This window comes from Myodes glareolus, chromosome 3, assembly GCF_982192425.1.
Source record: "Myodes glareolus chromosome 3, mMyoGla1.1, whole genome shotgun sequence".
NCBI classification, from domain to species: Eukaryota; Metazoa; Chordata; class Mammalia; order Rodentia; family Cricetidae; genus Myodes; species Myodes glareolus.
In genome coordinates this window covers 21,812,347-21,832,309 of record NC_142028.1, presented here as the reverse complement: position 1 = coordinate 21,832,309, position 19,963 = coordinate 21,812,347, and the positions used below count along the sequence as shown (strand labels likewise).

Here is a 19,963-nt window from a genome sequence, read left to right as displayed (position 1 = left end):
CATAGAAACAGAAACTTTTCAGTATAGTGGCACTTGTAGTTCTCACATTCAGGAGACTGAGGTAGGGCAATTGTAAGTGTGAGGTCAAGCTTAGAAAAATTGTATAATAATAATAGCAATCATATAATTAGAGACAGTGCTGGGCTACATAGTAAGAACTTGCCTCAACTAAACTCAGCAGACAAAACAAACCCCTGTGCGGATGAGTTAGCAAAGTAGACAAGAGAACAAGGTCATCTGTAAACTGGAAAACACATCTGAAAATGCTGCCATCAAATCAGAGCAGAGAAACATTAGCAAGAACAGAGTGAGAGGTTAAAAGAAACAAATAGGGAAAACACTTGATGCTTATCTCTTCTTAAGAGAACTATACAGTAAGCCACAGAGTAGAAAGTAAAAGTATACAGAAACAGAGAAAAGTAAAAACCCAGATATAAAAGATAGATGGGACAATTAAAGTTAAGAAAAGCAGGCAAGAACAAGTCAAAGTAAGGTCAGGCATCCTTAAGTAAGAATAAGACTCTGTGTATTATTTCTTTGGGAGCTGGTGAGCCTTCCAAAAAAACAGAGTCAAAAGTATAAAAAACAACCAACAGCAGATAGATATTTTCACATATGTGTATGATGTACATTTAATGTCTTATGCTGTACAGTGTGCAATGACTAAATAAAGCTAATGAACACAACCATCACTTCAAATTTTTTCCTCTTGATGTAAAAGCATTAAAATTTACCCCCTTAGCAATTATGAAACATACATATATTATTATTACTCAGAGTCACTCATCCTCTCCAATAAATTTTCAACTTTATTTTGTGTATATGAGTAGGTAAGCACTTGGAGGACATGTGTGGTGGTTAGAAGACAATTTTCAGGAACTGATTCTCTCCTTCCACAGAATGGCTTTTATTTCCAGGTAGTGTTTTGATGCCGTAAAACAATCCCACACTAGTTAAGAATTATTGATAATAAAAGAGTTGTTTATTTAAGGGGAAAACTTACAGATCACTCTCCTATACAACAGTCCTCTGAGCACAAACAGGAAACAGAATCTAGCAGCCAGAACAGAATCCAGAAGCAAGAGAGCAGGCACAAGGTTCCTGCTGCTTTTTAACCTATAAGAGAACACGTCCAAGTGGGCTGGCATCTTAAAGGCTATTGACTGAAGGACCAGAATGTGCTCCCACAATATCTCCCCTTTTTGTTTCAATAAGAGAGTTCCAAACCCAATATAATACTATATACACTAGGAACAGATATCAAATATAGTTAGAATTACAACCAGAATAAACAATACTAAGCAAGGATCATATACTAAATGTTTTAATAAACATTCTATCCTATGGAGTCTAAGTCTTATATAGGAAATGACTTGGCTAAATCATAAGAGTACAGTAACTATGACTATCTAATCTTCAATCCCATTGAAGGCCTGAGAAGGGAGATAATATTACTTGAGCAGGCACAAAGTACAATCAAGTAGCTTTCAAAGCAAGCAATATATGACAGACAATTAGCTACCTGAGCAATCACCCAAAGTCTCATTTAGCAATGTTGAAGCAACCAACTTTGGCTAAAGCCTAGTGTAACTGACAGATCATTTTCAGAGGCAGGAAAAATTTCAAAACTGTTTTACCCTGTTTTGGCAAGATTTGACAGCCCTGCTTATTTATTTCCGGATATCATGTAACTTGTCAGTGGTTGGGACATTGTCAGTTCTTTGCCCAAAGGCCAGTTTTGCCAAGAAGAAAACAAGCTCCAAGTGGAGTGTCTTTGGGGCTCAACATTCTCTTGGGAATAGATTGGTGCTGTCAGAAGCAATCATGTCTCATGTCAACAGAACTCAAAATTATTTAAATGCCATGTTCCACAGATCCTTGATGTGGTAGAAGAATACCTAGCTAGACAGAATACAATTTTGATGTATCTAAAGAACCTAATTGATCTGACTGTATGTACAACAAACATGAACAACTATTGACCTATAATAATTAATACCTGTATCTTGATCAGAGGTAAGAGTAATACATAATGCAGCTTGAAAATATACCCCAAAATTGTATCAATATACAAAATATCCTAAGCCGAGGTAGAAACATTCATATATACAATCTAACAAAATAACTTTGTATATATGTACAAATAATGTAAACAAAAGTTCAAATATAATTTAAACTTGTATCAATATACAAAAACTATACCAATGTAAATTATCTATAAATAATAGCTCACAAGTGTTTACTTTGTTACCCACTATTACTATCCCCCCTTTTTTTGAACAAACATAATTTTCACCCCAGTCCTCTAGCTAGTACAAGTAATAATCAACAACCCCTAAACAGTGTTCCCAACCCTATGTACAAACTTTTTTGGGATGTGGGGTGTCGTCTTCTAGAATTGCTTCCAGATGTCATGGGGGCAATGTTCTCTTAATGGGATCCTTCAAAAATTAAGGGGTGGTTAAGGTCCAGAATTACTATCTAGAACAGTTACAAACAATTTCTGAGCAGTCAATAGGTTTTTCTTTCTTCAAAGCTCTCATTTGGAGTTCTGTCCAGAATATGAGAAGGTACACCATTTCAGCAGCTGGTCCCCAAAATGGTCTTATAATAGTGCTGTCTACATCATGATGTCATGTCAACTAGGTGGAGTGGTAGTTGTGGGGCCCAATCTTATTCCTGGAAACTTCAAAGAATATTGCAGGAAAAGGATCTGTAGTAAAATCTATTGTTCATCATAGAAAACTTAAACATCATTCATATAAACATACATACAATGAAGAATATGATATAGACAAAATAGGCATGGAGAAAGTAAATTTTTTCCTAAAGTCTTCCTTCTGTTCCATACCAGATGGCTCCTGATATGAGACAGAAACTCTGAATGTTCCTTTTAACAACTCGCTTGGATTTAGAGAAGTACAGAGCCATTGTCCAACTCCAAAACCATATATATGTATGACTGTGTGTGTGTGTGCGCGCGTGTGTGTGCATAAATGTAAATGTAACCAGTACCTTTATGCATAATCCATATTCCATTTTCTAGATGATCCTTAGTGGATAGTTATGTTTCCTTCTGTCAGCATTCAAACATCTAGGGTCGCTTGAATTTTTGATGCTGTGTAATTTTTCTGCAAAGATAAGAGCAGAACCCTGCCCCAACCTTATATGGCTTTCCTTACCACCTGCATGGTTGTCACCACTGTGGATGAGTTGTCATTTCTCTGTTTCAATAGATTTCTCCTTTTCAAAATGAATCTTTACTAATTTTGATGGTATCCATAATTTTTCTTCTCCTGCGGAAAAAAGAGCAAAACTTCTTTCCCAACATAGCACATCTTCTGGTTTTCATTGTGAGGTCAACACATCCTTGAAATATACTGGTGGACTAAATTCAGAAGTTCTTTTCATTTCCTAATGCCTCTCTGTTGCTGTTGTTCCTTTCTCATTAGTGTTAAGAAAATTCAAGGTTAATAAAGCATTATGCAATCTATTTCTGTGGATAATTTCCATCCCTATCTGTTTGTTCAACATATCCTTTATAGTATGATTTGACCTTTTTATATCTTTTTGACCTGTAGAATTTTTTGGTATACCTGTGATGTGCTTTATATTATAATAAACAAAAAGCCGTTTCATTTTCCTAGATGCGTAGGCTGGGCCATTGTCTGTCTTTATTTGTACAGGAATGCTCACGATGGCCATAACTTCTAATAAATGTGTGATTACTGAATCAGCCTTTTCTGAGCTCAAGGCTCAGAAAACCTAAATATGTGTCTATGATGTGCTGTAAATATTTTAATTTGCCAAATTTTGTAAAGTGGAACATATCCATATGCTAGATTTCATTCCTTTGAGTACCCTTAGGGTTACTCCCTGCAGGCAATGGTGTTTGATTATAGAAAGAGCAAGTAGGACACCTCTTTGTAATATCTTTAGCTTGTTGCCGTGTAACAGAAAACTTTTTCTTTATACCTTTGTTATTGACATGATGTTTTGATGAAATTCAGAGGCCTGCAACACCCTTCCAATCAATAATTGATCAATTTCTGCATTACCTTGTGCTAGAGGACCTGGCAGACCCATATGGGGTCAGATGTGTGTTATGTATATAGGACAAAGCCTATTCCTGATCATGTCTTGCACCTGGATAAACAATGAAGTCAATTCCTTATTATCTAGTATAAATTCAGAAGCTTCAATATGTAAGACAACTCTTTCTGCATATTGTGAATCAGTAACTATATTGAGAGGTTCTTTAAATTCCCTTAGTACCATAAAAATAGCATATAATTCTGCCTTCTGTACAGAATTATAAGAGCTTTGTTCCACCTTACTTAATTCTTCAGCTTTGTATCCTGCCTTCCCTGTTTTATTTGCATTAGTATAAAATATACGTGCTTCAGTTATTTGTGCATCACGTACAATTTGGGGAAGTATCCAAGAAGTTCTCTTTATAAGGTTAAGTCTCACACTTTGGGGATAATTGCCATTAATTTCTCCCAAAAAAAAAAATGAGCACAAGCCCTTTGCCAGAGTTCATTGTCTTCCCATAATATTTTTCATTTCATCAATAGTAAAAGGCACTATAACCTCTGCTGGGTCTTTACCTGCTAATTGACAAAGTCTCAATTTACCTTTTATAACTAATTCAGAGACTTTTTCCACATAAGTTTTTAATTTTTTTACTTCGTTTATGTGGTAAAAAGATCCATTCTAAGATAATATCTTCTCTCTGTATTAAAATTCCTGTAGGAGAAATTCTGGGAGGCGATATGACTAGAATACGAGTGAGATTTGGATTTACCCTATCCACATGTGTCTCCTGTAATTTCTCCTCAACAATCATCAATTCTTTTTCCGCTTCAGCTGTTAATTCTCTAGGACTATTCAAGTTTTTATCACCATCTAAGGTTTTGTTTAAATAAATTATTAGATCAGGTGTTATTCCAACAGCCCATCATAGACTGGAAATTTCTCCCAATAATCTTTGAAAGTCATTAAGAATCCACAACCAGTCTCACCTAATTTGTGCCTTTTGGGTTCTAATTTTCTGTAAGCCTATTCTGTAACCTAGATACTTAACAGAATCTCCTCTTTGAATCTTTTCAGGAGCAATTTGTAATCCCCATTTATGCAAGACTTTCTTTACTTCTTCAAACATCCTTTATAAAGTATCTGTATTTGAATCAGATAACCAAATGTCATGTATGTAATGGTAGATTATAGACCTACAAAATTGCTTATGTATTATTTCCAATGGCTGGCTGACAAAGTATTGACACAGACTGGGGCTATTGAGCAGTCCCTGTGGGAGGATAGTCCATTGATATCTTCTAGCAGGCTGAGAATTATTATAAGTAGGCAATGTGAAGGCAACCTTTTCTCTATCCTTTTCTTGTAAAGGTATAGTGAAGAAACAATCTTTTAAATCAATAATTATGAGAGGTCATCCCTTTGGTAACAGAGAAGGTAGAGGAATTCCAGATTATAGAGGGCCCATAGGTTGAATAACCTTACAGATAGCCCTTAGATCTGACACAATTCTCCATTTTCTAGATTTCTTTTTAACAACAAATACAGGAAAATTCCAAGGCCTGGTAGATTCTTCTATATGTCGAGCATCTAGTTACTCTTATACCAGCTGTTCAAAGTCTGCAACTTTTCCTCAGCTAGAGGTCATTCTTAACCCATATTGATTCCTCAGTTAAAGAAATCATTTTAAAGGTAGGGTTGTTGATACTTCTGAAGGTTTATCAATTGCTTTGTGTTCTTGTACAGCATAAATGGCTGGTTTCCATCATCTATAATATCTTCAAATATTTTCCTCAATAAGTTTTGGGGGCTACAGGAATATTAATCTGGGTATTTCATTGCTGCAATAGATCACGACCCCACAAATTCACTGCAATATTGGCTATGTACAGCCTTAGTCTTCCTATTTGCCCTTCTGGTCCTATACATTCAACCCATCTCATGCTTTGTTTTACCCGAGATAAGGTTCCAGTTCCCAGGAACTGAATACTTACCTCTAGAAGAGACTGATTCAGATGCCAAAATTCTGGAGTAATGATACTTACATCTGTACCCATGTCTAATAGCATTCAATAACCATGACATTTATACAAACTCTTAGCTTTGGTTTTTGATCATTTATGGAAGTCTGCCAAAATATGTTCCTTCTGTCCTACTGGAGTTTTTAACTCATCCTCCACATTCAACCCATCATTCAGACCAATATTGCTTTTTAGAGCAGGCATTGGATTTTTCCTGGTAAAACACGTTCTCCACAGTAACTGGGAATGACTGGACTATATTCAACATGGGGGTCTGGGAGAAACCCCCCCATGGTGTTTCCCAATGGTATCAGGTTGCTTTGTGTATTTGTCGTTGACCTACATTCATTGTTCCAATGTCAACTTTTGTCACACTTCCGACATACACCTGAAGGCTGAGTCCTCCTATTTCTGCCATTCCCAGAGGAGGCATTATTCCTAAGAATCCATTGTCTACAATCCCTTTTCAGATGTCCCATTCTACAAAAATTAAAACAGGTGGTATTCTGATGTCAACTCTTATCATTGGAAATTGCTTCTTCTACCCATGCTTCAGTACCATAGTTAAGAGTCTCAACATTCATTGTATGCAAGACCTATTCATCCATGGGTGTTGATCTGATCTTTAAAGACCCAAGGATCTGCTTGCACTCAATGCTGGCATTCTCATAAGCCAAAGATTCAATTATTATACATCTAGCTTCTGGACCAGTTACCCTTATTTGTACAGCCCTAGTTAGTCTATGCAAAAAAGTCACTAAAAGGTTCTCTCTGATCCTGTTTAATTCTAAAATATGATTTAACTCTCTTTCTTAGTTCCTGAATCCTGTCCCAAGCATTTAAAGCTGCTGTGGTATGTAGGGACAAAGTGTGGTCATCATAAAGAGCTGGATCCTTAGGATCAGAGTAAAGTCCTTTACCTAGAATTTGATCTAGGGAAATCTCAAATCTTTTTGCTTTTTCCTGTCACTCTAAAATTCTCACTTCCTCTTTTAAAAAGCACCTCCAAAGCAGTTGTGGTCCACTTTTTAGGACTGCTGAGACTAACTGAGCCCAATCTTAAGGCATGGCTTTGCTACTGAAAGCCCACATTTTGACCATTTAACTAACAAAGGATGAATATAGTCCTTAATCTACAATTGCTTGTTTAGTTTCTTTTAGATCAGTCATACACATGGGCTCCCATGTGTATTCCTTGACAATCTTAGGGTACTTGGAGCTAGATACTTTTTTCTGATGTTATTACTGGAAAGGCACACAGAACTCTTAGGAAGCTAGCCCAGAGACTTTTACATACTGACGTGGTTAAATTTTGTCTTTTTACCTTTTATTTCTGGTCATCAAATTCAATAATTTCCTCAATCTTTTCAAATCTGTTTACCACTGCCTTTTGTAACATCTGGATCTCCTGTCCAGTGTTCTGCTCTAATACCCTCATTGAGGATTCCAAGGTAGGAAGTCTATCCAGTAGTAATAATGTCTCATCCTTAGACATAATCTTTATAGCATGCATATTACCTTCCTGGAGAGACATTCTATCAATCAGTCATACTCCTTTGACAGAGTCGGATTAATACACTCATCAGTGTGAAGTCTCTCAAATAAAGTTTCAGCACCCACTGTCATTGATTGAGTTTTATTTTCCAAATTGGCTGTTTCCTTCTCTAGAGTGCTGAATCTTCTTTTAAATAAATTAATATCAGTCTGTACCATTTCCAAAAGTATCTCAGTTGACCAAGTTGTGTTAGTTAAATTGGTCACATCCTTCTTCACATTTCCAGCCTTTTTCCTGAGAAGTGTGGTTTTCGTCTGAAAAGACTGTACCATTTCTAAAAATGCCTCATTCCTAGCTCTATTGTCAAACCATATTTTTACAAAAAAAATATTGAGTACAAGACTAATCCCCAGAAACAAAAATAGTGATGTAGAAGGGACAGCATATAAGTCTTGTAAAACCTTGCACATGGTGTAAGTAAAGAGGTTATTGGAACCTTGGACGGTTAGATTGTCTGACACATTGCCTCTTTAAGTTAACAACTTATGCTCTATATTTAGGATATTAAATCTTACCTAGGGTTCAATTAGCTGGATTAGGTGTAATAACCATAACCTGCCAGTAGGTGTCGGGGGCCACCTACAAAACTACCCCAGTAGGGCGTAGTGGTGCACGTGAATTCATCTGTGACTGGTCTGAAATCTGATTTTAAGCAAAATGCTGAAAGATAAATCACAGACTGTGTGCTCTGCGGATGTATCTAAAGCAATGGAATAGGGAAATGCAAGCAAATCATTAGAATGAAGCAGAATAGCTGGCTCGGACAGGGGGAAGCCCACATCTCACCAAAATGTCTGCAGTGCGCGCTGGCGGGAGGCGTGGGGACTTAAAGCCAGTCCAAGGTGTGTAAAGAGAAAATGTAAAGAAATGCAGAAAGGGTAGCTGTGCGAGATTCTATACTGCACTGCTGGCTCCACGCACGGGTCGTGGCCTTTTAGGGAGGGCTCACACCAAACCAAGTGCTCTCTGGAGGCAGGCAGCAGAGCTGGGGGAGGGGAGGCTTCTAAAACCAAACGTTGGATGCCAGATGATGCCGTAAAACAATTCCACACAGGTTCAGAATTTTTGATAATAAAAGGGTTATTTATTTAACTGGAAAACTTACAGATCACTGTCCTATACAACAGTCTAGCAGCCAAAACGGGAGCCAGAAGCAAGAGAGCAGGCACACAGTTACTGTTTTTTAAACTATGAGAGACCATGCCCAAGTGTGCTGGTATCTTAAAAGCTATTGGCTGAAGGAGCAGAATGTGCTCCCACCGCAGTGTTTTCTACACTAAGTGGGTCTGGGCATTGAACTCAGATCATTAGGCTTGGCAACAGTCACCCTCACTAGCTGAGCTGCATCTGTAGTCAACAAATGGTGTTTCACATAGAAACCTACTTAAAATAAACATGCAGTGGTCCCATGCAGCCACTAGAGAGCACTGCAGTATCATGCACCATGGGTGTTACGTCACCTGTACCTCAGATGTGTACTGAAAGCAAACTCATTTTTAATATTTGTGATTAGCCTCTGGAAAGTACATCTGTGCTTTAAATAATGAAATTATTAAATTTTGAATCCATATTTGTGTTGGTTTAAATTAAAGCTTTTCTTATGATTTGACAACATTTGAAGTTATAAAGAAACAAGAAATTATTATTTAGGGGGAAATTGTAACATTTTGTCTCTTTCTCGGCATATAAAAATATAAAGATATTTAGCACCTGTAATATTGACCAGGAAGCCTAATCTTTCATATATACAGATGTTCTTCATTATCATCTTATAGAATGTTTTGTTTGTTTATTATGCTGTGTATGCTGTATGTGTGTGAGCACACACTTGTCATGGTGCATGGAGCATCTTGCTAGTCCTCATTTTCATATTTTAATGTTGGGTGGCCTTTCTTCATGTTTCAGAATCATGTTAAATTAACTGATTTTGATCAAGTGTGTGGTTTCTGATTTTTACTAGAAATTGACCTATTTTTTAATTTTCTCTTTTTCTCTCCAAAGTAGTGATATCACAGAAAACATATCAATCATTCAATGGCTTTTTGAAAAATGGATTCCAAAAATTAAACTAAGCTAAATCATACCACCTCTATCTGTCCTTCTGGCTACATTTTCAACACAATCCCCCTAGAGATTCATATTCAGGGGAGTGAATTCAAGTGGTCAGACTTGCTCAGCAAGTGATTTAAGCCACAGTGGCACCTCATAGATGCAATATTTTAATAGCTCTGAATTACTAAATATGAACATTTCAATGGTACTTTTTTTCCCCTTCAAGAACAATTCATGTCTATCATTTATCCCTACAATTCTGTGGAGTAAGCAGGAGGTGCATTTACCGTTGAGGAGGAAGAAGCTAAAATTATTCCGGAAAAATCAAAATAAGACACAGAACACTGATAACAGTCTTGGCCCATGTTTTTGCAGTCACCTAAGGTGAGCATAGCTTGTAGATTTATTGTAAAATTTGACAGTTTGACTGTGGTAGAAAATAGTTTTGTACTTCAAAAGGGTTTTAATGGCATCTTATGTCATTGCTGTCACAGCCATAATCACACCATAATCGTTCATCTTATTGCATGTTTTACAAAGTAGATAAAAACTCTATACACTTTAATCTTGCATTTGTTGGATTTTTTCTTTTTATCTATTCTTTTTTATACATCACATCCTGACCACAACCTCTTCTCCCTCCATTCCTCCCAGCTCCCCTGACATACACACACATACCTTCCCTCTCTCCTACATCAACTGCTCCTCAATCTCCCTTTAGAAAAGAACAGGAACCCAGTGATATCAACTGAACACAGGATGACGAGATGGACCAAGACTAGGCACAAGCACATACATGTAGGAGGACATCAGTTGTTGGATATTTTATCTTTAGTACTACGTGTTTGATAAATAAATCCTTAAAAATTCATTAGAAAACAAGCATGCTATGTAGAAGCAAACAAGCTTAAAATAAATGATACTTAATACAATACTAGAATTTGTTGACATAGTGTTTCATATGTAAGATTTTTTTTTCTTTTGAGACAGGGTTTCTCTGTGTAACAGTCTTAGCTGTCCTGGAACAATCTCTAGTAGAACTGGTTGGCCTAGAACTCACAGAGATTTATCTGCCTCTGCCTCCTGAGTGCTGGGATTAAGCGCATGTGCCACCACCACCCGGCATCACATGCAAGATTTTTAGCATTCAATATATCAACTGACTGCTGTGACCTTGGTCCTGTTTTAAGGTCGTTTGTGTCAACTAAGTTTCTGATTCGTTTCAGCTTGATCTCTAATTCTAAAATAGCTAACTAGCCAGGGGATGGCAGAAATGAGACTTAGGTCAGCTGACTCTCATCCGTGGTTCTCAAGAGTGACCTTTCTACTTACACATCCACACCATGCAAATCACAAGACTGTTTTTCAGCATGACTCAGGATCAGGCTGTGGTTATTCGTGAATGGAGAGACCACCTGCTTTATTCCATAGCTGTGGAACTGAGACGCTTAGTGGTTAATAGACTTCAACTTATTTTTCATTAAGAATTCTGAACACTTCTTGGTTTCTGTATGTCATGGGGGTGATCATATACTGAAAAGGTCATTCTTTTTCAAATGTTAAAAAAGGTGAGATTGCAGCATTCATTCACTAAATAGCTCTGGGACTGATCAAAGGTTTTTTTCTGGCTGAAATAACCCTCTAAAGCCAGCTATTACTCACACGGTAAGTTAGCATATGTAAATAGCTATAATGTATTTTGTAAAAATATCTTTTCAGAACACTAGAAAAGATGGTTTTAGACCATTGAATACATGGACCAAAGACTCAGAGCACCCGGTATATACAAAAAAGGAATGTATCATTTTAGCATGAATGTGTAAAAGTATATAAAAAAATCATAAAGCTAGGATTTTGCTATGTGGACAACTTTTAAAAAGCATTCTATTGTTTTCTGATTTCTAATATGATGTAATTTACAATTACTCTTTGAGTAATCCATACATCTATACAAAGTATTCCAATCATATTCATCCACCACCTCTTCTTCCAATTCCCACAAGAATCATAAACTCCCTTTATTTCTTGCATCCCATTGGATCTAATTAGTGCTGTCCATATATGCATGGATATAGGGTCATTCACTGTAACATAGTCAATTACTAGGGGCATACTTGTAAGTAAAAATTGACTACCCCTCTCCTACCAGCCATCAACTGTCAATAGCTCCTCAGCTAGGAGAGATGATTCTCTTCTTCCATCCTGTTGGGATGTTGGTAGGTTTGGTCTTGTGCAGGGAATCACAGCTGCTCTGAGTTTATGTGTACAGTGGTCCTCTCATGACCCCAAAACTCTATTTTGTCTCACTCCTCCCTGCCCTCTGGCTCTTACAATATTTCTGCCCCCATTCCATGAGGTTGCCTGAACCTTTCTGGGAAGAGTGTTTAGTTGTGACTGAGAACTCCACTGTCTGTTCTCTACATTCCTACCAGTTTGGAGACTTTGTATTAACCATTGCCCATTCCAAAAAGAAGCTTCAGTGAGGTCTGTGAGCTGTAGTAACCGTTGGGTTTACAGATACCACTTTGAAAGGAGTTCAATGCTATAACACAACATAATTTTAAATGCAGTTTGAATGAGCACTTCTGGAAGCCACTGTGTCAATTTTTTTATCTTCACATACATAGAAACAGTTTAAAATTATACAAAGATTTTAAATACAAACAAATACATAAACACTTTATTGCACATAGGAAATATGTTGAACAAAGTACTGTATGTGATCTTATGGACTGGGAAAGACACAAATAGGTTATTTGACAAGATTGGAATTAATCAAGGGTCAAACCGCATGATGTAGGTCCTAACAGAGATCTGCCATGACACATATTGCACTTTGTTTTCAGCACTTTGAAATATGCTTTACAAATTCCTCATATGGTGTGCTTTTGTCTCTTCCCTACAGAGAAGACTTTTAAAGACAAAGAAATACGTACCATTGAAAGTGAGCTGCCTACACTGAGGAAGTTAAAGAAAAGGTCATCCTTACACTTTCTGAAAAGACAATTGACAAAATAATGTGACAAAGGTCTGTAAATAGAGGAAACTACTGCAAAGCTTGGTGTCTTAAGCATTGGTCTACTTGTGAATACTTTCGAAGTTTAAGAAAACCATTGATCAGCCAAATTTGTCCATATCTACATTCAGCTTTTACTACCACCCAAATCCTTTCAAATAGTGCAAATGCATAAAGGCACTGGCTGTGGCAGCCACTCAGCAATAAATAGTAACTCTAAAGCTAGTCATTTTATTCATTCTAGATTTAAAATATAAAGTGCATCTATGAGGCTTCATAGTTGTCCTCTCATTTTTTTTTTGATATGATTATTCATCAGTGAGTGACTTTTTCGGCTCATGGTCAAGAAAGACTCCAATACAGATCCTGGAGTCTCTTCGTAATGTCCCACAGTCTTATATGGAAGAGTCTCAGGATGATGTAAAGTTGGTCTGTGAGGTCTTTGTGAAAAATTGGACCATAGAGTAGCATTCAGTCACACAACCGTCCTGTGGATCCACAGTCATCTATAGACAAAGGCTTCCTTGTCATCTGGAGGGCTTGCTGCAGACCCAGTGTAAGTTCTTCTTACAGTCCTCAGTAGCAATGTCTGTGCTGTTTAGAGACACGCACCTCTCAGACCCTGTCAGGTTGAACCTGTCAAATTACAAAGACACTCATATTTATTTCCAGTCCTCATTTCCAGCCAGTTACATGAGAATAAACTTTGAGGTGACCTCTGCCTTTTCTCTTTGTTCCTTGAGTAGGAAGCACAGAACACAAGTCTAGCAACCAAGTAGTCATGGGCTTAATATGTAGACAACAGGGGAGGAGGATCTTGATGGAGAAAGCAGAGAGAGCTAAAGGCTTTACTTTTCTGTCTTTAGTGGGTGAGCAGTTCAGTATCATTTTTTAGTTCCTAGATCCTTCAAGAAGCATAGTTTTAGGGGTTTAGGGTATGGTAAGAATCACAGCTAATTTTATCAAGTACTGCTATTTTATTTAGATCGTAAGTGCTTTTCTTGTATTCCTTTGTAGCTGTAGGTATACAACCATGGAACACATACTAAAAGTCCCTTTACCAAAAATACAATTTGTTTGTTTTCAAGAGAGGGTCTCACAATATTAGAATAGGCTGACTTCAGGCTCACAGAGATTCACCTGCTTCTACCTCCTGAGTGCTGAGACTAAAGGTGTACACCACCATGCCTAATTTAGAAATACAGATTTTAATATTGGTATTGTATCAGTTATCATACAAATGTTAAGAGAGTGAGGAATTTATTCATTCTGAGATTATAGATGTTAAAGATCAGCACAAAATTTGCATAATGCCTCTCAAAACTTTAAATATAATTTAATGGTGGGTAACAGGAGTGTCTTTGTTGCTTAGGGGGAGCTTTCCATACATTCATAGACACTTGTAATTGGGCACTAAATTATGGTCTTTTGTCCCTGAACTGGGAAAGGAAGTGAAATAGGTAATTCTTTCCCAACAACTGTTTTGACCATCTCCAGAATTGTTCCTGGACCATGCCCAAACTCATTAAGATTGTTGCTCACACTAGTGTTTGACAAGACAAAGTTAATAGAAGTTTTTGAGTGATTTTTAATCATAGAGGGGGCCTCTAAATAATTCCAAGGAACATAATACACAGAAGAGAAGTGATCAAGCTGTGTGATGAAGAACTGATCCTCCACCACCAACAGAACTTAAAAAGAAGAAAGGTGGAGTAAAAATAAAATAAAATAAAAATGAAAGAAGAAAGGGTTTTTATTTTTTTTAAGAAGTGTCAGCCTAGAAGGGACAAAGATTTCTTGTGACTTACCATCTGTTAAATTCTTTGCCATTTGCCCATTTCCATGTCTGATTAACTTCATTTTTCAGTCCAATCCAGTGTTCCTGTCTTCCAGCGTGTCGCTTCAGAAATATCTTAAAGCACAATGAAGTTGCATTACAAACCTAACTTAGCATAGGAATAAAGCTGATAATTATTTGCTGTGCTCATCTGAATCACTGATCTCTGAAACTAGGCAACTTAACCATGCTGAAAGACTGTACAGCAATTCTCATTTTGACCTTTTAGATGGTTCATATAACCACCTATGACTAAATTTTCCTACATGTGAGATAGGTACTCAGTTTCCACTTAGAAGAGAACACAGCAAAACTAAAGATAATCTATAAAAAAAAGACCAAAAAGCAAAAACAAAAACAAATCAGCAACATTTGATGAAATCAGTTGTGAATCTTACCATGTCCTTTTCGGAATCAATAACAGCAAGTGTAGCATCATCTTGAGAACAAGAGTTTTGGGCCAAGTCCCAGCTGCTGGTTGCGGTGGAGAAAAAGTAGCATTTCCTCTGGTATGCAACCCACTCGTCCTGGCAGGAAGCAACATGGTGGTCCAATGATGCCAAATTCTGATACAAGCCTGGGCAATTGTACTGGCCCACTGTGGACAGTAAGACCATTTGTTTTAGTAAGAGAAGACACCAAACCCTCTTCACAGGTAAACCTAGTCTAGCAGATGTTCTGCTCTTAGTTAGGGAGCAGAAATCAGACCTTGGCTGTCATCTGTCTGGTGCCCAATGTCCCTCATCACAGGAAGGAATGTGAGCAAAGGGCTGTGTTCTCTTGGTCATTATACCAGAAAGTGTCAAGAAAGTGGGGAAATCTCAAAAATAACATTTAGGCTAAAGGGAGGGGTACATATATTGTAAGTTCTAGATTCAAAACCAATTTAGAATCTCACAGGAATCAGAAGAATGAAGGACATAGGATAAAGTCCACGAGGATGTCTGGGGGGAGGTGGAGGAAAGAAAAGTGTGATCACGAGATACTATATGAACTATTTTCAATTAAAAATACAATAAGATGGATGGTTTGGGGTATTTCTTCAAATTGTAACATTTCTTATTTTTAAAAGAGATAGATGTGTCTTAGTATGCAAGGTGGTACAGTATTACCCAGCTGGCTCTGAGAGTTCAAGCAGTTACAATAATTCAGTTTCTAGTCTGTTGGTGTGAACTAAAAGACAAAATTATTGGCTACTTTTTGGTCCTCCTATAGGTTAGATACTCTTTTTCTTGTCAACATGAATGAAAAGTCCACATTTTTTAATACTTAAATGTCTATTCAGATATAAACATGTTCTCTTTTACATGATGTATAAATCAGATACTTTTTGTGTTTATAAAATTGCTGCAGCTGTCATTCAGGGAGCATAGATTGTATTTCATGATGATCATAAAACTAACCATTTCTGATGTGTGAGATGTTTCTCAGCCAATCAGAAGCCCTGATAAACTAGATTAGGCCATTCATTTCTGGTGTATGTGAATTCTTACTGCTGCAGGCTATAAGAGAACTCGTGAAGTATAGACTCACCACTCAAGGCAATGAGAGCTATAATTAAGGAAGTAATGATGAAGACGGTCAACACAGCACAAGGGATAGGAACTTGAATGGATCCTTCATGATGCTTCTCAAAATGTATTCTGGTGCCATGATCTGAAAACAAAGAGAAATGGTTACAAATTTAATCTTTAAGATAGAGTATTTGCTATTTCTTGAGGAATATAATATTAAAAACAATAATGTGTTGTCCCATCAGTATAAAATATTAAGTCAACTTTAACAAATTCTGAGCACAGCAAAAAAACTGCAAACAAACAATCAAACAACAGAAATGTCAGGATCTGGACAGGAAGAAATATGTCTGCTCTAGCACATTAGGTGACTGGAAAGAGGGAGAAGTCAATTTTTGGCTTCAGATTTTGGATTTCGTTTTTTGCAGGATGAGCTCTCAAGATTCAAAACAGTGTGGGCCCACAAAAATGCCCTTGTAAGTTCCCAAATTCGCCAGCATGATTTTTTAAAAAAAAATTCACAGAAACTTCAGTGTGAAATGGCTCCTTGAATGACATTATAATCAGTTTCCACTGTTGTAATCCCAACATGTAGGAGGCTGATAGAGGAGAATAGTAAGTTTGCAGCTATCTGTAAGGTAAGAACCTGTCTCATTTTTTTTTCTCATTACAAAAGCACAATTTTTCAATGAGGAAGATGTGTTACAACTGAAAGAGTATTTCTAGAGACTGGATCTTGGAATTTGTGAATTCTTTTTTTCTTAAAACATCTCCTTACAGATAAGCTTAAAGAGGAGACCCAGTATGGCTAGTATCATCAACATGTGCGTTTTAGGAATCCCCCCAGACCCTGCAGTGAAAATCCGTTTTCAGGTCTTCTAAGAGAAGCCTTTATCAATACTGTCAGAGTCTGTTTTCTCCTGCCTTCCTTTTCACACCCATACACAATTATCTTCAGAGGTAGTCTTTGGCAGTTGAGTGGTAAGTTCAGAGATGGGTTTAGTTTCACTTCTCAACAAGTAATAGCCAGTCACGCTGTTTGGACTCAATTCATCAATAACTCCACAGCAAACACATCTATATCCAAAACAACACCTAGATCTCAGCAAGCTCAACCCATCGACCCAGCTGGTGGATACAGTGTGAAGACAAGCTCTCACGTGACACTTGATTTCCATCACTGAGGGTCATTGCTAACCACAGTTCAACCCATCACCTAGGCAACAAAACATCCCCACTAACAGCACACTTCTGAGGCCTGTGCATTAACAGAGATGTTGAAAACAGATCCACCCATTTTCCACCTTCCAATCGCCCAAGAGGAGACTGCTGATTCCTTTGTTGCTAAGGTTATAGCAATGATAGCATAAGTTAAACTTACAAGGGTGGATAGGGCTGATCCCAGGCCAGGATGGGATTTTCTGTATTAGATCTTTCCTTCTTTCCACTATTGTTTATAGTCTCATTATTGTCTATTTTAATTTTTCCTTTTAAGTGAGATATACAGGTAGTGGTGATTTAGGTCTCTAAAATATTGCACACTCTTTATCTATACTTGACTTCATTATCTCAAATAAGGGATGAGATTTTAAAGATAATGGAGGCTTTTTCTAAAAAAAGAATAAATCAACATGACAAAGAAGCACTCAGAAAATAATTTCCTCCTCACCAATTGTTTTGGCTGTGCTGGGAAAGCATGTCCCTTGATTAATTGGATAATTCTTGCTTAGAAATTACTCTAGTTCCCAAGTGCTAAGTGCTTGAGGGTCCTTATTACTCAGACACAAACAGAATGGGGAATTCTGTCAATAGGAAGCATAGCGTGTGTAGAATAGACAAACAATAGGGAAATGTGCAGGATGATTATGTTTTGATGAAAATGGATAGTTGTTATGGAATTTGAAGTAAGTCATTGAAGGAGAGAAATAAGATAAATTGGAAGAATGAGTAAAATGGACAAAGTCATGACTGAAGGTGACATTTGAAAGAAGAGAAAGGTTACATCCTAACAAATCACCACATGACACTGTGGATGACTTGGGTACGTAAATCTGTTTTCTCTGAGACTGGATATCTGTGTGCTTCCAGCTACTGAAAGGTTCATGGTGAGAGAACCGAAGAGACAAGACACACAGAAAGCAGGCAAACGTACAAGAAAAGACCAAGAACGTAACTGTTCATGTGGAAAGCAGCTCTTCATAAAGAGGGGTAAGAGCTCCTGAATTATGGATGGCTATGGGAAAATTATAAGAGTAACTAGGCTAAGGCAGATAATTTTCCATTTAAATTTAATAGTTGAAATGATATAAATCGATTCAAAGGAAAAGTCATTTAAAGATCTTCTGAAACTTATACGACTCCCTCTCACACTAGTATTCTGTCTTCTTATAGCCGGAGAGGTGTTTACCTATGGCTGGTTTCCTTTTTACAGACTGATATAGACCCTAACCAAGTTTCCAAAGATTTCTATCTCTCCGTTCTGCACTCTATCCCTTACATCAAATGTAACGATCATATCAGAATGCAAGAAATCAGATGACTTACCCTTCTGCCCTCTCTCCAGATGTGAAGAGCTGGTCTCCGTTATGGAGCAGTCTTCAGAATTCATCTTCTTTCCTTCTCAAGATTCCCTGACTTCCCTGGCGTATCTCAAGAGGTCTACAGTGAGTCCTTGCTGAAGCTGTCTTGCCAGTGTCTTGATCTCTGAGGCGTTTCAGCCTTTATACCTCATTAATATGGCTCCACCCCTTCCTCCTCCCTCCTACTTGTTCAGTTCTGTCAGTTCTCTTTAATTTATGCTCCAGTGGCCCAGACACTTCACCCTGTGTTGTTGTGGTGAGCTATGGGTTTTCCCTGCTGTCTGAAATGCGCTTTCTCACAACTATAGTCTCAGGAGAAAAAGATAAATGGGATTTTCCCAGAATTAAAGACATCTTTTCCAATTTTTAAAGAAAACTCAAATAACTTAGCAAATAGCATCATTTAAACACAGAGTTAAAGGTTTGACATTTCTGTATCCAGTGTGGAAACACCACTGGAAGAGAAGGCAAACTTTTTTTGTAATCCTATTCATGCATTTTCTTGTATATGTGGCGACTGGCATTTATTGAATATCTATTATGTACCAAGTATTGCTAGTGGTCAGAAGGTGGACTGTTGAGTAGGGACTTAAAAATTTGTATCCCCATGGCTCTTTCTCTAACTTGAACAGGTTTTATTCAGGAAATTATGAATTTTAAAAGCACGATATTCACTTCTTCCCCCCACCTCAGGATTAGTTATTTCAAGTGTCATTTAGTCAGGAGTTGCTTTAGTGCAGGAAACAGAAAGCTTGTGGTCTGGAACTTCCTCGCTGTGTTCTAAAACTGTTTATCTTCAGTTATCTATTTCATCGTCCCTTGCTCATTTTCTTGTCATCCTCCACTGTCAGACTTCCTTTGCTTTGCTGCAGCACATCTTTTTGTATTCCCCCCTATCCTGTAGGTTATTTAGTTCAGGTGTCTGTGGCCTCAGATACTTGAAATGTGGTTCTGATTCCTGTACCTTCCGATCATACCGATCTTTTCCAGGTAAGTTATTAAGCACAACACAAAACAAAGAGAGAAAGTGTCTATTTGGTGACTCTCATGTGAGGATCAAAAGGATAAAAACACCGTTCTGGTTAATAAACTTGGCGCCCAAAGATCACAGTCACTCCTGGAGTAAAGCTGTGTGGTTTGTAGAATAAAACCTTCTGGAGATGCTATGCTCAGGTAGACTGGAAAGTGCCATGCAGACAGCTGAGAAGAGCCAGCAGGTGCATTTGCTGCTTGAGACACAGACAAGTACATGGTGACCCTTGTGCTGCTCTATTCCCAGGAGCTTTCCTGAGCAGAAGATGGGGTGGCATTTAGAAGTCCATCGTATCATCTTGGTAGGACATTCAGCTTATCA

The 19,963-nt window shown here is 37.5% G+C and overlaps 1 protein-coding gene across 1 annotated transcript; it reads right to left on the bottom strand.

Moving 5' to 3' along the window:
- Window positions 1-12,256: 12,256 nt before the first annotated feature.
- Cd69 (CD69 molecule) lies at window positions 12,257-18,736 on the bottom strand. Its single transcript, XM_048432312.3, has 5 exons — window positions 18,575-18,736; window positions 16,050-16,172; window positions 14,915-15,114; window positions 14,488-14,591; window positions 12,257-13,315 (listed from the first exon to the last, which is right to left on the bottom strand). The coding sequence occupies exons 1-5, from the start codon at window positions 18,636-18,638 to the stop codon at window positions 13,207-13,209; spliced, it is 600 nt and encodes a 199-aa protein (XP_048288269.1). The 5' UTR covers window positions 18,639-18,736; the 3' UTR covers window positions 12,257-13,206.
- Between the last annotated feature and the right edge of the window lie 1,227 nt (window positions 18,737-19,963).